Genomic DNA, 18845 nt, shown 5'->3' with positions numbered 1-18845 from the left:
TGATACTGCTGGCTAGTGGGTAGATTCCCAAATGCATTAAAATGGTGGAAAAGAGGCAAGAGGAAAAATAAGGGAATTTTTTCTTTTGTTCCATGGTTCTTGGTCTTAATGTCAGTTTCAACAATTTGGTAAAGAAAGTAAGGAAGATGCTAAAGGAAGCCAGTTTGCTGATGAAGAAAGCCACTGTACCCTGGGCAGGGCTGACTTAACTTGTCTACTCTTTAATCAGCATGGTCATCTTTAGAAATGCTTGTTTATTTGAAAAGGTGTCATGATAAGAGAGAGTTTGAGTTCTATTTCAGCGTATCCATACAACTGAGGCCTAGGCTTTTCTGTTTTCTTCCTTTACAAAAAACCAATTCTTGAGTACAAAGGCAATAGTGATTTTTTTCCAAGAAACTATCAATAAACACCTCACAAAGGTTCTCAAAGCACTGTGTCAGATCAATATTTGTGTGTTCAGTTTATCATAGACAATCTTTTTTAAAAACCTAATCCAATGCCTCATTTTACAGTTAAAGAAACTGAGACTCAGCGAGCTAGCAGACTGGCCTAAGCTGATGTGGTTACGCTGTGTCAGAGTAGAAATGCTGCTCTTGATTTTTAAATTCCTCATTCAGGGCTCACCCCCAAAAGTTTAACTTTGTCTAATAAAACCCCATGTCGTAAAATATAACTTTTTTGGTGTTTCCTTTTTTGGATCTATCTCTACCTTCAGAATGTTTTGTGTCAAAATAAATACAGCACTTTAGGGCAGAAAGTGGACTTGAATGCCATCTCAAGAATAATCCATTTGTGTTTTTTTTTTTAACTGACAAAAATGTATAAAAGTTTAAAGCAAAACTTACTTCAAAATATCATTAATAATTTAAAAAATGATGGAAACTCAATTCTATAATTACGGAGGATAGTGAAGCAGTTACTAAAGCTTAAAAGTCACATGTCCACTTGGTGATGACAAGTTTTTCTAGCTAAACATTTCATTCATTTGTCCCTTTTTCATAAAATGTGCTGAATGTCAGCACGTCTAATGTTAGAAAGAGGCATGTGTCTAAGCAACTGGTTTGCTTTTGAGAAACAAACAGCAGTAGGAATTGCTTTAACTAAATTTGTTATTTTCAAATTCTAACAAAAAGTTTTTTGTTTCTTTTGTTGCTGTTGTTGGTTTACCGCTTGTCCTGTATTTACTTAGCACCATACTTTGTACTCTTCGTTTCATGGAGTCCACCTTTCCCATTTGAACAAAGTGGCCATTTCCACCAGCCGCCCTGTGTCCGTAGTTCTTAGTCAAAAGGGAGGGTTTTCATAAACAGGGATATCTGCCACTCATGTTTCGATAAATTTGAAGGAATAGGTTTACCAGTTTATTTTATTTATACTGCTGTTTTAAGTCTAGACATTTATCTTTCCTGGTAAATTACATTGTATTCTTTTAGAATTCTTTCCTTATGTAGAAGTAACCCAAAGTGGACACTGATTGTTTATGTTAGGTTTGAGCTAGGCAAAATATGTTGTTCCTTTAATTTTAAGTCATTTTCCTAATTTGGTATGAATTTTGTAAAAATTAAGATGTAACTTATATACATTAAAATTCATCTTTTTAGTGTAAATTTTTGTAGGTTTTGACAAATGTATACAGTTATGTATGTGTCTCCTATGATAATTAAGATATAGAACAGTTCCATCACCCCATTATGCCCTGATCAGTACCTCTTTGTGGTCAGATCCCACCCACCTGGCACCCACTGATCTATTTTGTATCCCTTTTACAAGAATGTCATATAAATGCAGTCATTCAGTGTGTAGTCTTTTGAGTCTGGTTTCTTTCACTTAACATATGCATTTGAGATTCATTCATGTCATTGTGAATGTGGAGTTTGTCCCTTTTATTTTCAAGTAGTATTGCATTGTATGGATGTACCACAGTTTGTTTATCCATCCTCCACTGGAGCTACATTTGAGTTGTTTCCAATTTCTGATGATTATGCATAAAGCTACTATGAACATTTGTATACAGGTTTTTGTGGGAACATAGGTTTTCATTTCACTTGGGTAAATACCTAGGAGTGGGATCACAGGATTATTTGGTAAGCATATTTTAAACTTTATAAGAAACTTCCAAACCAATTTTCAAAGTGGCTGTACCATTTTGCATTCCCACCAGGAATGTATGAGAGTTCTGGTTGCTCCACATCCTTGTCATTATTTGGTTTTGTCAGTTTTTCTGGTTTTAGCATTCTACTGGGTGTGAAACGGTATCTCATTGTGGTTTTGATTTGCATTTCCCTAATGCCTAATGATGTTGAGCATCTTTATATCTTCTTGAAGAGTTCTTTATATATTTTATATTAAAGTCTTTTATCAGGCAGGTGATTTGCAAATATTTTCTCCCAATCTGTGATTTATTTTTTCACTCAATTTTGATGAAGTCTCATTTATCACTTTTTATTTTGTAGATTGGGATTTTGGTGTCGTATCTAAAAAAATTACCTAATCAGGGTCACAAAGACTTTATTCTGTTTTCTTCTAGAAATTTTATAGTTTTAGTTTTTCACATTTAGGTAAATCATCTATTTTGGGTTTATTTTTGTAGCTATGAATCAAGGTTCTTTATTATTATTTTTTTTGTATACAGACATCCAATTTTTCTAGCACTGTTGAAAGACGAGTGAGTTTTTAATTATTGTTAAAATTTCTTTTTAAATAAGTTACTTAGTGATTTTTATATTATTTAAGATTATCGTCTCCCTTAAATAATTTTATTATTTAAAATTTAAAGAAAACTTTGCCTTAAATACCCTAAACTTTAAATTGCCCATAATTGATATGAGTTTGACATTTCTGTCTAGAAAAGTTTTTGTACTTGTTTTTACATATTTAAATAGTAAATCAAAGAGTAGTAATGTCTGAGAACCCAAGTTAAATTCAAGAAATTTCCTAGAGTTGGAGCACATAAAAATGAAGTTATTATATCCTTGAAAATTGAGTAATGAGGGGCTTCCCTGGTGGCACGGTGGTTGAGAATCTGCCTGCCAATGCAGGGGACACGGGTTCGAGCCCTGGTCTGGGAAGATCCCACATGCCGCGGAGCAGCTGGGCCCGTGAGCCACAATTACTGAGCCTGCGCGCCTGGAGCCTGTGCTCCGCAACAAGAGAGGCCGCGATAGTGAGAGGCCTGCGCACCGCGATGAAGAGTGGCCCCCGCTTGCCGCAACTAGAGAAAGCCCTCACACAGAAACGAAGACCCAACACAGCCATAAATAAATAAATAATTCCCATTAAAAAAAAAAAAAATTGAGTAATGAAAATTATGTTACAAAATAGTAATGCAGTTCCCCTAAGCAGCATTAATCATTCCCTCTTCTTTTCCCATAGCACTTTGTCTTACTTCCATTATGGCTCTTCTTATTTTGTATTATAAATATTTCTTTCTGTGTTGGTTACCTTCATGATACTAAAGGGCAAAGATTATGATTTAGTCAGATTTTTATTCCCCAGTACCTAGGGAGGGCCTAAAACCCAAACATGTTGTTACATTGAGTAGTGCAAAAGTTTTTCAGTGTATTAACATGTATTGATACTAGTTGAATGATGATATATACAGACTTTACGTTGCCATATTTCAATGATTTAAAGATACACATTTTTTTGTATTTTGACATTTTGGAAATAGGGTTGCTTCTCCAATTGATAGCATCTTATAATTGCTGTAGACCCAACGAGAGGTAGGATGTAGTTGTCACCATTTGTGCTAGCCAAACCTGGTCAAAGTCGTTCATGCTGTACTTCGGTTGAGTTCTACACTTGTTGGTAATACATGTGTTGAACTTTACTGCCTTCTAAAATGTCTTCAGAAAGATTGTATTATGATTCAACATTGAAACAAAAGTTGCTGTGTAGGTAAAATGGTATGGAAACAATAGCAGGGAATAAATCTGATATTAGTGAAGCAAATACATCTGTGTCTGCAAGGGCTTTTCCAGTAACTCCAAACAAAGGAATGAGAAAGCATTGTATCATTCAAATTAGCAGGAGGTTTTTGTGTGTGTGTGTGTTTTAAGTGATATATAAAACAGTGATGAGGAATGTGTCAGGGAGGACCTTCAAGATGGCAGAGGAGTAAGACATGGAGATCACTTTCCTCCCCACAAATACATCAAAAATATATCTACATGTGGAACAACTCCTACAGAACACCTGCTGAATGCTGGCAGAAAACCTTAGACTTCCCAAAAGGCAAGAAACTCCCCATGTACCTTGGTAGGGCAAAAGAAAAAAGGAAAAACAGAGACAAAAGAATAGGGATGGGACCTGCACCTCTGGGAGGGAGCTGTGAAGGAGGAAAAGTTTGCACACACTAGGAAGCCCGTTCACTGGCGGAGACGAGGGGTGGGTGTGGAGGGAAGCTTCGGAGCCACAGAGGAGAGTGCAGCAACAGGGGTGCAGAGAGCAAAGTGGAGAGATTCCCGCACAGAGGATCAGTGCCGACCGGCACTCACCAGCCTGAGAGGCTTGTCTGCTCATCTGCCGGGGCGGGTGGGGGCTGGGAGCTGAGGCTCAGGCTTCGGAGTTCAGATTCCAGGGACAGGACTGGGGTTGGCTGCGTGAACACAGCCTGAAGGGGGCTAGTGCGCCACAGCTAGCCGGGAGGGAGTCCGGGAAAAAGTCTGGACCTGCCAAAGAGGCAAGAGACCATTGTTTTGGGGTGCGTGAGGAGAGGGGATTCAGAGCACTGCCTAAACGAGCTCCAGAGATGGGCGCAAGCCGTGGCTATCAGCTTGGACCCCAGAGACGGGCATGGAATGCTAACGCTGCTGGTGCAGCCACCAAGAATCGTGTGTGCAAGCACAGGTCACTATCCACACCTCCTCTCCCAGGAGCCTGTGCAGCCCGCCACTGCCAGGGTCCCATGATCCAGGGACAGCTTCCCTGGGAGAACACACGGCGTGCCTCAGGCTGTTGCAACATTTTGGCTTCTGCCTCCGCAGGCTCGCCCCGCATTCCATACCCCTCCCTCCCCCCAGCCTGAGTGAGCCAGAGCCCCTGAATCAACTACTCCTTTAACCCGCTCCTGTCTGGGTGAAGAACAGATGCCAGAGGGTGACCTACGTGCAGAGGCGAGGCCAAATCCAAAGCTGAACCCCAGGAGCTGTGTGAACGAAGATGAGAAAGGGAAATCTCTCTGTGCAGCCTCAGGAGCAGTGCATTAAACCTCCACAGTCAACTTGATGTACCCTGCATCTGTGGAATACCTAAATAGACAACGAATCATCCCGAAACTGAGGCAGTGGACGTTGGGAGCAACTGTAGACTTGGGGTTTGCTTTCTGCGTCTAATTTGTTTCTAGTTTTATGTTTACCTAGTTTAGTATTTAGAGCTTATTATCACTGGTAGATTTGTTTATTGATTTGGTGGCTCTCTTCCTTTTTTTTATATATATACATATATATTTTTTTCCCTTTTTCTCTTTTTGGGAGTGTGTATGTGTATACTTCTTTGTGTGATTTTGTCTGTATAGGTTTTGTCTCCCAGGGATCTCCGTCTCAATGCTAAGACTCAGCTCCACCCAACGGCCAGCAACCTACAGTGCTGGACACCCCATGCCAAACAACTAGCAAGACAGGAACACAACCCCACCCATTAGCAGAGAGGCTGCCTAAAATCATATTAAGTTCACAGATACCCCAAAACACACCACTGGACGTGACCCTGCCCACCAGAAAGACAAGATCCAGCCTCATCCACCAGAACACAGGCAACAGTCCCCTCCACCAGGAAGCCTACAGAAGCCACTGAACCAACCTTACCCACTGGGGGCAGACACTAAAAACAACAGGAACTATGAACCTGCCATCTGCAAAAAGGAGACCCTAAACACAGTAAGTTAAGCAAAATGAGAAGACAGAGAAATATGCAGCAGATGAAGGAGCAAAGTAAAAACCCACCAGACCAAACAAATGAAGAGGCAATAGGCAGTCTACCTGCAAAATAAGATTCAGAGTAATGATAGTAAAGATGATCCAAAATCTTGGAAATAGAATGGAGAAAATACAAGAAATGTTTAACAAGGATCTAGAAGAACTAAAGAGCAAACAAACTGATGAACAACACAGTAATGAAATTAAAAATTCCCTAGAAGGAATCAATAGCAGAATAACTGAGGGAGAAGAATGAATAAGTGACCTGGAAGATAAAATAGTGGAAATAACTACTGCAGAGCAGAATAAAGAAAAAAGAATGGAAAGAATTGAGGACAGTCTCCGAGACCTCTGGGGTAACATTAAATACACCAACATTCGAATTATAGGTGTCCCAGAAGAAGAAGACAAGAAGAAAGGGTCTGAGAAAATATTTGAAGAGATTATAGTCAAAAACTCCACTAACATGGGAAAGGAAATAGTCAATCAAGTCCAGGAAACACAGAGCATCCCATAGAGGATAAATCCAAGGAGGAACATGCCAAGACACATATTAATCAAAGTATCAAACATTAAATACAAAGAAAAAAATATTAAAAGCAGCAAAGGAAAAGCAACAAATAACATACAAGGGAATCCCCATGAGGTTAACAGCTGATATTTCAGCAGAAACTCTGCAAGCAAGAAGGGAGTGGCAGGACATATTTAAAGTGATGAAAGGGAAAAACCTACAACCAGGATTACTCTACCCAGCAAGGCTCTCATTCAGATTTGACAGAGAAATTAAAACCGTTACAGACAAGCAAAAGCTAAGAGAATTCAGCACCACCAAACCAGCTTTAGAACAAATGCTAAAGGAACTTCTCTAGGCAGGAAACACAAGAGAAGGAAAAGACCTACAATAACAAACCCAGAACAATTAAGAAAATGGTAAAGGGAACGAACATATCGATAATTACCTTGAATGTAAATGGATTAAATGCTCCAACCAAAAGACACAGACTGGCTGAATGGATACAAAAACAAGACCCATATATATGCTGTCTACAAGAGACCCACTTCAGACCCAGGGACACATACAGACTGAAAGTGAGGGGATGGAAAAAGATATTCCATGCAAATGGAAATCAAAAGAAAGCTGGAGTAGCAATTCTTATATCAGACAAAATAGTCTTTAAAATAAAAATTGTTTATTACAAGATACAAAGCAGGACACCACATAATGATCAAGGGATCAATCCAAGAAGAAGATATAGCAATTGTAAATATTTATGCACCCTGCATAGGAGCACCTCAATACATAAGGCAAATGGTACCAGCCATAAAAGGGGAAATTGACAGTAATAGTCATAGTAGGGGACTTTAACACCCAACTTTCACCAACGGACAGATCATCCAAAATGAAAATAAATAAGGAAACACAAGCTTTAAGTGACACATTAAACAAGATGGATTTAATTGATATTTATAGGACATTTCATCCAAAAACAACAGAATACACTTTCTTCTAAAGTGCTCATGGAACGTTCTCCAGAGTAGATCATATCTTGGTTCACAAATCAAGCCTTGGTAAATTTAAGAAAATTGAAATCGTATCAAGTATCTTTTCTTACCACAGCGCTATAAGATTAGATATCAGTTACAGGAAAAAAACTGTAAACCATGCAAACACATTGGAGGCTAAACAGTACACTACTAAATAACCAAGAGATCACTGAAGAAATCAAAGAGGAGATCAAAAAATACCTAGAAACAAATGACAATGAAAACACGATGACCCAAAACCTATGGGATGCAGAAAAAGCAGTTCTAAGAGGGAAGTTTATAGCAATACAGTCCTATCTCAAGAAACAAGAAAAAACTCAAATAAACAACCTAAACTGACACCTAAAGCAATTGGAGAAAGAAGAACAAAATAGCCCCAAAGTTAGCAGAAGGAAAGAAATCATAAAGATCAGAACAGAAATAAATGAAAAGGAAATGGAGGAAACGGTAGCAAAGAACAATAAAACTAAAAGCTGGTTCTTTGAGAAGGTAAACAAAATTGATAAACCATTAGCCAGACTCATCAAGGAAAAAGGGAAAAGACTCAAATCAATAGACTGAAACAGAAGAAGTAACAATTGACACTGCAGAAATACAAAGGAACATGAAAGATTACTACAAGCAAGTATATGACAATAAAATGGACAACCTGGACGAAATGGACAAATTCTTAGAAAAGCACAACCTTCTGAGACTGAACCAGGAAGAAATAGAAAATATAAACAGACCAGTCACAAGCACTGAAATTGAAACTGTGGTTAAAAATCTTCCAACAAAAAAAGCCCAGGACCAGATGGCTTCACAGGCAAATTCTATCAAACATGTAGAGAAGAGCTAACACCTATCCTTCTCAAACTCTTCCGAAATATAGCAGAGGGAGGAACACTCCCAAACTCATTCTACGAGGCCACCATCACCCTGATACCAAAACCAGACAAAGATGTCACAAAAAAAAGAAAATTACAGACCAATACCACTGATGAACATAGATGCAAAAATTCTCAACAAAATACTAGCAAACAGAAAAGGATCATATACCATGATCAAGTGGGGTTTATCCCACTTGATCATGCAAGGATTCTACAGTATACGTAAATCAGTCAATGTGATACACCATATTAACAAATTGAAGAATAAAAACCATATGATCATCTCAATAGATGCAGAAAAAGCTTTTGACAAAATTCAACACCCATTTATGATAAAAACTCTCTAGAAAGTAGGCATAGAGGAAACTTACTTCAACATAATAAAGGCCATATATGACAAACCCACAGCCAACATCGTTCTCAATGGTGAAAAACTGAAACCATTTCCACTAAAATCAGGAACAAGACAAGGCTGCCCACTCTCACTGCTGTTATTCAACATAGTTTTGGAAGTTTTAGCCACAGCAATCAGAGAAGAAAAAGAAATAAAAGGAATCCAAATCGGAAAAGAAGAAGTAAAGCTGTCACTGTTTGCAGATGACATGATACTATACATAGAGAATCCTAAAGATCCTCCCAGAAAACTACTAGAGCCAATCAGTGAATTTGGTAAAGTAGCAGGATACAAAATTAATGCACAGAAATCTCTTGCATTCCTATACACTAATGATGAAAAATCTGAAAGAGAAATTAAGGAAACACTCCCATTTACCATTGCAACAAAAAGAATAAAACACCTAGGAATAAGCCTACCTAAGGAGACAAAAGACCTGTATGCAGAAAACTATAAGATACTGATGAAGGAAATTAAAGATGATACAGAAAGATGGAGAGATATACCATGTTCTTTGATTGGAAGAATCAGCATTGTGAAAATGACTATATTACCCAAAGCAATCTACATATTCAATGCAATCCCTATCAAATTACCAGTGGCATTTTTCACAGAACTAGAACAAAAAATTTCACGATTTCTATGGAAACACAAAAGACTCTGAATAGCCAAAGCAATCTTGAGAAAGAAAAATGGAGCTGGAGGAGTCAGACTCCTGGAGTTCAGACTGTACTACAAAGCTACAGTAATCAAGACAGTATGGTACTAGCACAAAAACAGAAATATAGATCAGTGGAACAGGATAGAAAGCCCAGAGATAAACCCACACACATATGGTCACCTTAGCTTTGATAAAGGAGGCAAGAATATACAATGGAGAAAAGACAGCCTCTTCAATAAGTGGTGCTGGGAAAACTGGACAGCTACATTTAAAAGAATGAAATTAGAGCACTCCCTAACACCATAGAGAAAAATAAACTCAAAATGGATTAAAGACCTATATGTAAGGCTAGACACTATCAAACTCTTAGAGGAAAACATAGGCGGAACACTCCATGACATAAATCACAGCAAGATCCTTTTTGACCCACCTCCTAGAGAAATGGAAATAAAAATAAAAATAAACAAATTGGTCCTAATGAAACTTAAAAGCTTTTGCACAGCAAAGGAAAGCATAAACAAGACAAAAAGAGAAACCTCAGAATGGGAGAAAATATTTGCAAATGAAGCAACTGACAAAGGATTAATCTCCAAAATATACAGGCAGCTCATGCAGCTCAATATCAAAAAAACAAACAACCCAATCCAAAAATGGGCAGAAGACCTAAATAGACATTTCTCCAAAGAAGATATACACATTGCCAACAAACACATGAAAGGATGCTCTACATCACTAATCATTAGAAAAATGCAAATCAAAACTACAATGAGGTATCACCTTACACCAGTCAGAATGGCCAGCATCAAAAAATCTACAAACAATAAATGCTGGAGAAGGTGTGGAGAAAAGGGAACCCTCTTGCACTGTTGGTGGGAATGTAAATTGATACAGCTACTGTGGAGAACAGTATGGTGGTTCCTTAAAAAACTAAAAATAGAACTGCCATACGACCCAGCAATCTCACTACTGGGCATATACCTGGAGAAAAGCATAATTCAAAAAGAGTCATGTACCACAGTTCATTGCAGCACTATTTACAATAACCAGGACATGGAAGCAACCTAAGCGTCCATTGACAGATGAATGGATAAAGAAGATGTGCCACATATATACAATGGAATATTACTTAGCCATAAAAAAGAAACGAAATTGAGTTATTTGTAGTGAGGTGGATGTACCTAGAGTCTGTCATACAGAGTGAAGTAAGTCAGAAAGACAAAAACAAATACCGTATGCTAACACATACACGTGGAATCTACAAAAAAAAATGGTTCTGAAGAACCTAGAGGCAAGACAGGAATAAAGACGCAGACGTAGAGAATGGACTTGGGGACATGGGAAGGGGGAAGGGTAAGCTGCGACGAAGTGAGAGAGTGGCATGGACATATATACACTACCGAATGTAAAATAGATAGCTAGTGGGAAGCAGCTGCATAGCACAGGGAGATCAGCTGGGTGCATTGTGACCACCTAGAGGGGTGGGATAGGGAGATTGGAGGTAGACGAAAGAGGGAGGATATATGGGGATATATGTATACGTATAGCTGATTCAGTTTGTTATACAGCAGAAACGAACACACCATTGCAAAGCAATTATACTCCAATAAAGAAGTTAAAAAAAATTAAAAATAAGACAGTGATGAGAATTCATGGCACCTTAGGTTTGATGAAATTCAAAAGTTTTCTGCTTTGTGGCCTGCCTAAGAGGAGAGTGGACTTGAAACAATTGTTTATTGTATGCTGGAAGATGGAAGACATGCTGAAGATATAAGATCATGCTCATATAGAATAAAGAACATTCTGAAAATTGTATGTTTCAAGTTATCTTTGAAAAGCATTTAAATTAAGAGACTGAAAATCAATTGATTGATTACTTAAAAGCCAAAAAAGACCCAAGGTACTGGGTAGTAATCAGTGTGGTTTTATGAAGACCCAATTCTATCAATTCAACTTAATTTCTCTTTTTGAAAAAGTGTGTGCTTTTTTAGACAAATAATAGGCCTAAGGGAAATAAATCAAAAGCAGAACATTTCTTTCAATTTTACATGACATTATTAATGACAAAGTAGGAGGATGGGTGTGGATCAAGCATCTGAGTGAATGTTGTTCCAAAGGTATAGATTTAGCAGTCAATAGCCTCTAAAGTGTTTATTATATTTGACTTGTCCATCTACTCAACTTATTGACCTGTTTCTTAATTCCATTTTCTGGCACCTCATAAGTTCAGAAGAGAAATCCAAATGACCTTGGCAAAGTTGATACATGTTTTGATTAAACATGGATATAGTTTTAGCAATGACAGTGAAAGACAGTGTTCTGTCTTACGAGGTTTAATCTTTTTTCCAGGTAAGGGAGCTGGAGAAACGACAGTTTGAGGTTCCTTTCAGATACAGTCTATGGCCATACCACCCTAACCAATCTCATCATATATAAAATTATAATAGTTAATAATTTTTAAATTAATGGCTTATAGTAAGGTCTAAGATATATTCTAATAATTGGACATAAATTAATATTATTTTATTATTTAGAATTATATATTATTTAAGATATAAAATAAAATTTAAAATATATTGAGAACCTCAAAAGCTCTTTTTCTGATTGCTTAATTCTTTAAAGATAAATTTTGCTTTAAAGAGATAATAATTATCCCAAACTTTGAGCTTTTACCTTGTTTATAGTTACCAGTCATGATAGGCAATGTATTATTAATTTTTAGCTTGAGGCATGCCACATAATAGGGGAGTGTTCTTAATCTTATGTCATACAACAACTTGGTATTATTATTCTAGTCACCTTTTATAATGTATTATTAGTTCTCAAAGAATATGAGTAAAATAAACTACAATATTTAAATTACATCCAGATTTATATGATGGTTCCAAAGTTAATGTCAGCATTTTGCACTGTTTTGAGGTCATTGTGTGCTGGTTATAAAGATTTCTGGTTGGAGGAATGCTGGATATATCTGTTCTTTTGCTGTACTTGATTGCACATTAAATAAATAAGGACAAACATGTGAACTCTCCCTTCTTCCCTTCTAAAGCAGTGTTAATTCAACTCTATGGAACAGCATAGAATAAAGTTATTATTAACACATTAACTTGTGCCACATTCTAAGTTATGACTTGGTTGCTTTTGTCAGGGTCATCAATGACCTCCCTGTTCCTAAAGTCTGTGATTAATTTTCAGTGTTTTTATATGACCTTTAGCAGCACTTACCACAGCAGCACTTAGAGCAGTCACTCTCTTCTCTTGGAAACGGTTTCTTTACACCTTCCAGGACACCAGACTCTCCTGATCTTCCTTCTGCCTCCCTGGCTCTCCTCCTCAGTCTCCTTGCTTGTTTTTGCTCTCCCTGACCTCGTCACATTGGGCTGCCACAGGATTTATTTCACTGCCCTCTTCTCCATCTATGCTCGATCCCTTGGAATATTATTATTTTTTATTTGCTTTAAGTACCATTTATGACTTTCAAATTTATATTTTCAGTCCAGAACTCTTCTCCAAATTCCAGACTCCTATAACCGACAACTGCTATACATCTCCACTTGGGTGTCTGATAGACATTGCAAATGTTACGTGCTCAGAACTGAATTCCAGTATTTCCCCGTATCACTTAGTGCCATCTCTATTCTTTTTGTCGCTCAACCAACTCCTCTTTTTCTTTCATATCCTCATCCAATCTGTTAGGAAATCCTGTTGGTTCTACTTTCAAAATATATTCAGATTCTGACCAGTTCTCACCACATCCATTCCCAATACCGTAGACCAAGCCATCATCATCTCTTACCTTGATTATTGCAATAGCCTCTCAGCTGGACTCCCTGTTTCCATTCTTGCCCCCTTATGGCCTTTTCTCAACACAGCTTACACAGTAATTATTTCATAATAAAAGTCCAGTGATGTCACACATCTGTTAAAATCCTTCAGTTCTCCACTTTAGTCAGATTAAAACCCAAAGTCCTTAATCTGCCTGCAAGGTCCTAACACAGTCTGTCCCCCTTGTTACTTTTCTGACCTCATCTCCTTCTGGTCTCCCTTTCCAGCCTTATAAACCCCCTTGCTGTTCTTGAAACAAGCCAGGCAGAGTCCCACCTCAGGGTCTTTGCACTGGCTGTTCCTTTGTCTGGAACACTTTCCTCAGTATTTCCGTGTCCATTCCCTTGTTTACAGGGCTGCCATTTATGGTTCTCACTGAAAGTCATTTATAGGGCTCCTCCGAGGGTTGTGCCTTGTCAGCCTGCCCAACTCTGTGCTGTGACTCTGCCCACTTCAAGTCTTTGCATAAATGTCACTTCTCTGTGAGGCCAGTCACAAGCATGCAATTAAATTTGAAGTCATGTTGGCTCTTCTGATCTTGCTTTGTTCTATTTTACACCCCCTCCCACATAGCACTTATTGCTTTCTAATATACAACTTTATTGACTTACTTGCTATTTGATTGTCTTCTTCCCCTTACTAGAACGTAAACTTCAAGAGGGCAGAGGTTTTCAGTTGTTTTACTTACTCTCTACATTAAATGCCTAGAACAGTGCCTGGCACATAGGTAGGCACTCAACAAATCTTTGTTGAAGAAATAATTTAAGATATCTTGGGTTTTAAGTTGTATTTGAAATAGAGGAGAAGGAAGATGAAATCAATACTTTTTTGAATTAATGTATTTTATCAGATATATTTATTAGGATGTTAAAACTTCAGTTATTTTTAGGTTTTATCTTTCAGCTGAGTATGTCCATATGTGCTTTATTCCACAGAATCGATAGCTTACATTCAAAAACTTATTAACTTACTATGAAAACTTATTAACTTATTATAACTCCTTACTATGAAGGAGTTTCAAGTGGTAACATCACTCAGCAGCTGTGTTTGATAAAACCTTTCCAAGTCCGATTAGCATCTTTAGGTCTTTAAGTAGCAATTTAAAAATCCCTGCATGTTATTTATTGATTAATAATAATAGTATAGCTAGCTTTATTGTTGTTTATGGTATACTATGGTAAAAATGAGGTTATTAAAATGCAGATATTGGTTAAGTCATTAACATCATTAGGGAATTAAGCTACAGCAGTTTTTTAAAGTGGCTAAGTAGTGAGCTAGGAGAAGTGACATATTTTTTTTTTTTTTAATAAATTTATTTATTTATTTATTTTTGGCTGCATTGGGTCTTTGTTGCTGCACTCTGGTTTTGTCTAGTTGCGGTGAGCGGGGGCTACTCTTCATTGCAGTGCACAGCCTTCTCTTTCCGGTGGCTTCTCTTGTTGCGGAGCAGGGGCTCTAGGTGTGCGGGCTTTAGTAGTTGTGGCAGGCAGGCTCAGTAGTTGCGGCTCGTGGGCTCTAGAGCACAGGCTCAGTAGTTGTGGTGCACGGGCTTAGTTGCTCCGCGGCATGTGGGATCTTCCCGGCCCCCGGCTCGAACCCGTGTCCCCTGCATTGGCAGGCGGATTCTTAACCACTGCGCCACCAGGGAAGTCCGAAGTGACATATTTATAATACATTTTTATCATGACTTGGTACCCTTTCTGTAAAATGATGACACAGCCAGTGTTTACATGTAAACAAAAGGAGTAAGAGGCTTTTTTCTTATTGATAGGAAAGTGTATCAGAGAATTTGAAGCAATACATATCAATAATATAACAGTCCTTACTAATATTTCATACACATTCAAAGCCTCCATTGAAATGATTTGGAAAAAGGAGTTGGATTACCTTCTTCACAGTTATGATGCCGACTTGGAAATTGGGATCTGTGTTAATGTCGAATGCATCTGCACCATCTCCATCCACAATAGTGTACTTCATCTCTGCATTAATTCCTTCATCCAGGTCCTTGGCAAACACCCTTCCCACAGTAGAGCTAACCGGAGCTGATTCCAACACACTCATCTGATAATGTTCTGTGAGGAAGAGTCAGAACATGCATTTTCTGTAATCTGTTACTACCAAAAAAAAGCCTCTTCAGTATCACATCATGTCCACCATGCTGTGCAAAACATCTTTTTCATGGTCCAAAAGTTAAAACTTGAGTTTTACAGATGAAAAAACTGAGATCCAAAGAGGCTGAGTATATGTTATTGGGTCATAGCCTGTACTGGATATTTGATAAGTAGGTGCCAAAATACCTTGATCATAATCCTAGGAGTAGGACAGGACAAAAGCAAAAATATTTCTCATCTCAGTGAATCTACCTTCAGAGTGGTAGAAGTATCAATACCTTGCTTTCCAATCTTTCCTTTCTAATGAACCATTTCCCCAAATGTTAATTACTTCTGAGAAAAATAGAAAAAACATTGTGGTCACAAAGTATGTATTTACTCTGTCCACGTTTCAAATGCCCACATTTTCCTTTGTAGCCTGGCCATCATGCTGAATGCCTGTCTCTATGACCACCTGCCCAAATTTAATGGAGACCAGTGATCTACAAGGAGGACCAGCCATGGAGAACAAACTCCACCAGCTTCAGTCTGTCCGTGCACCTGGGACTGCCCATTGGCAGCTTCTTCATGGACAGATCTCTGAAGCTTCTTGTTCTCTTTTCCAGAATAGAATGCCCCCAGAGTTCTCACATATGTAAGAAACTCAGAGCCAGTAATGTTCTCCTTTTCACCTTGATATCCTGAATTCACTAATTCAGTTCATTTTTGTCTCCATGGAGTAGTATTTTCATTAACTTACCTTCTCTGGGGCTAAACTTTTTGACATTCTTCATTATTTTGTCAATCATAACGTGAATGACTAAATATTATATCAAGCAATCACATTTTCAATATGTACATGGTCTCTCTGATTCTAATATGCATTGCAAGCTGTGGGGATGTGAACCTGGGAAGCCTGGGATGTGACGGCTTGAGTCTCACAAAGATTTGGAGAGGCTGACAGCACTCAGCCAGCTCATAGCACCCTCCCCTGCACAGGAGGAGAAATGATGACTGTTCTTTGCCAGTGTGAGCCAAGAAATTGCTAATGTCTGTACTAAACTGGAGGCACTTGGATTTCATGATCTCTTTACATTCACTTCCAAAGTTGTTGATGGATCAGACTTTTCTATTGCAGAACACATTTGGGAAAAACAAATAATTTTCTCCAGGAAAGCTGTATGTTCTGTGTTGAAACAAACATATACATATAATTTCTACACATAATGCATTATATTAGAAATAAATAGTCTGAGGTTTTGACATTCCCTTACATTTGGTTCAGTTAAAGGTGACTGAGCTTGTTCAATATAAAATAGTAGGTGTGTCATTGTGTCAACCACAACTAATCAGTTATGTTATTTGTGAAAAAGAGGGAAAATGGGATTTCCAAAATGAAGAATCAGAAGATTAATAATGCCAAAGAGTTTATCCAAGGTAGGTTATGGAATAATGAGATCATTTAAACTTAGTCTTAGCAAATAGGAGAAATAATTAATGGTGAGATAAAGAAAATTTTTTAAAAGTCCAAAAATAATGACTATTTTAGAGGAAGCAGAGATAATGTGTGAACAATGTTTAGAGACACAGAGATTACTTTTACACATTTCCATTTTGTCTTCCGTGCAACATAATCTGTGTTTCCACTCTATTCTAGGTTCTTCATTATTTAAAAAAAAATGACAACTCAAAATGTGTGCTTTAGAATGGTGTTCAGATGTTGCCTTGAGGGGCGGGACTAAAACCCCAGTTATCACTGTATTGTGTTATGCTTCTGTGAAGCTGCCGTGTTTGGGGTGATATTGAGACAGGCTGGGACCTGGGCCCCTTTGCTGCAGGGCTGCAGTGCTTGCACCTGGACACACCTCTCCTCCAGCAACAAAAGACAGAGAAACCATATGAGACTAAAAATAACTGGGTGCATGCACAGTTGGGGCAAATTCTGGACAAAAGATACAAAGAGACCAAAAAACGCAAGTGCCACTTTTGAAGGGCCCAGAGCAAAAGCAGGGTACTTCACCTGCCCCCTGCACACAACACCACCTAAGTGGTGGGCAAACCACCCCAGCCACCCCTCTGTCCCGACCCCTGGACACACCCCTACCCTCACCCCGTATAAGGAACGAGCTCACCCCCGCGCAGGGAGCAAGCAAGGGAAACTGTTGTTTGTTCTCACTCCCTGCTGCTGCAGCGGGGTCCCCAGTAAAGCCTTGCCTGAATTTCTTGTCTGGCCTCTGATCAATTTCTATTGATTAAGGAGGCCAAGAGCCCTGGTAGGTAACAGTACAACTTTCCTGCAGTATGTCCAAATCTACGTACTGTGAGCTGTGTAATAACTTCGTTCTTCCCTTTATGCCTCAGAGATACTGTCTACTGTCAAATTACAAAGCCAAATAGGATCAAGGATGTTCAAGAATCTGTAGTCTACAGTGTGCACAGTGTGAGCCATTCATGAAATAATAAAGATGGAACCTACAGGGTCAGCAAAGCAATTAAGAAGCCAATCCATATGGCATTTCATAAACTGTTTTCATGATGCACTACTATTCTGAACTGTAGGACCAATCAACTTAGTAACCTACTTATTTGTACCACTTGTGAAATATTTAATATACTGTCTTTTAGTTTCACGAAATCTCATGGGGACTTTATGGATACCAGTTGTATGTAAATATTTGAGTCCTCTTCCTGTATTTACATAGATGAAATAGATGGCTTACTTGGTTTGACTGACTTAAAATGTAGCTATTCAGCTGGTGGTCTGGTTTTCAGTTTTTAGTTTAGTTGTTGTTGTTGTTTAACCTGATTCCCCTGGTTAAGTCTTTCACCTGGAATTGTGTCTGCTGCTCTCACTTCTCCAACTGCTCCCTTTTAGGCATCTGCTTCTCAAATTCACATCTCCGTTCCTGGGCTCCATTCCACAGTCATAGCTCTATATTCCACCTTCCTTAAGGACCTTCAATCTGATTGTCCTGCTGTCACTTCACATTCAAATTGGAATTTGTCTTCCTCCTTCCCTGCCGCTAGTTCCATTATGCACCCTCTGTTTCTATCAGTAGTGCAGTTCTTCTCCCTGTCACCCAGACTAGAACATCACTGTCATCTTTGATTCCATCTTCCCTTAGCCAAGAAATCAAGAGACAGAAGTCCATGTTTTCTTATTAGCCCCATTCCACCCCTTCTGCTGTTTCCTTACATCCTTATCAGTTCAAATCTGGACCACTCTAAAAGCCTCCTAACAGACTCTCCTGCTTCTAGTCTCCACCCCTAGCAACCAGTGCTGTACACGGCTATCAAATTAGCCTTCCTTTATGTCTTTCACTTGCTCAAAAACTTTGCAGTGACTTCCGTTAGAAATATAACACATTTGAAACACTGAAGAGCAGGTCTTCAGTTTAGGGATCTTTGAACATAAAATTACATTCGCAGCTTTATTTCTAGGTCTTTATATCCCATATCTAGAATGTTGCCCAAAGCAAATATTTTTTGAATGAATGAATAGCTTCCCCCTTCTGGAATGTTTTCCTTTCTTCCTATTTGAAT

General features: G+C 38.4%; 1 protein-coding gene across 1 annotated transcript in view; it reads right to left on the bottom strand.

Annotated features, from left to right (window-relative positions):
* The window catches only part of CDH20 (cadherin 20), a 60002-nt gene that overhangs the window by 29011 nt on the left and 12146 nt on the right, over positions 1-18845 (bottom strand). The window contains exon 5 of the mRNA XM_068562578.1: positions 15097-15284. Coding sequence (XP_068418679.1) covers positions 15097-15284 — 188 coding nt within the window. The remainder of the gene's footprint in view (positions 1-15096; positions 15285-18845) is intronic.

Source organism: Eschrichtius robustus, chromosome 14, assembly GCF_028021215.1.
Source record: "Eschrichtius robustus isolate mEscRob2 chromosome 14, mEscRob2.pri, whole genome shotgun sequence".
NCBI classification, from domain to species: Eukaryota; Metazoa; Chordata; class Mammalia; order Artiodactyla; family Eschrichtiidae; genus Eschrichtius; species Eschrichtius robustus.
Note: the sequence above shows the minus strand (reverse complement) of the source record. Positions and strands in the feature narration are given on the sequence as shown.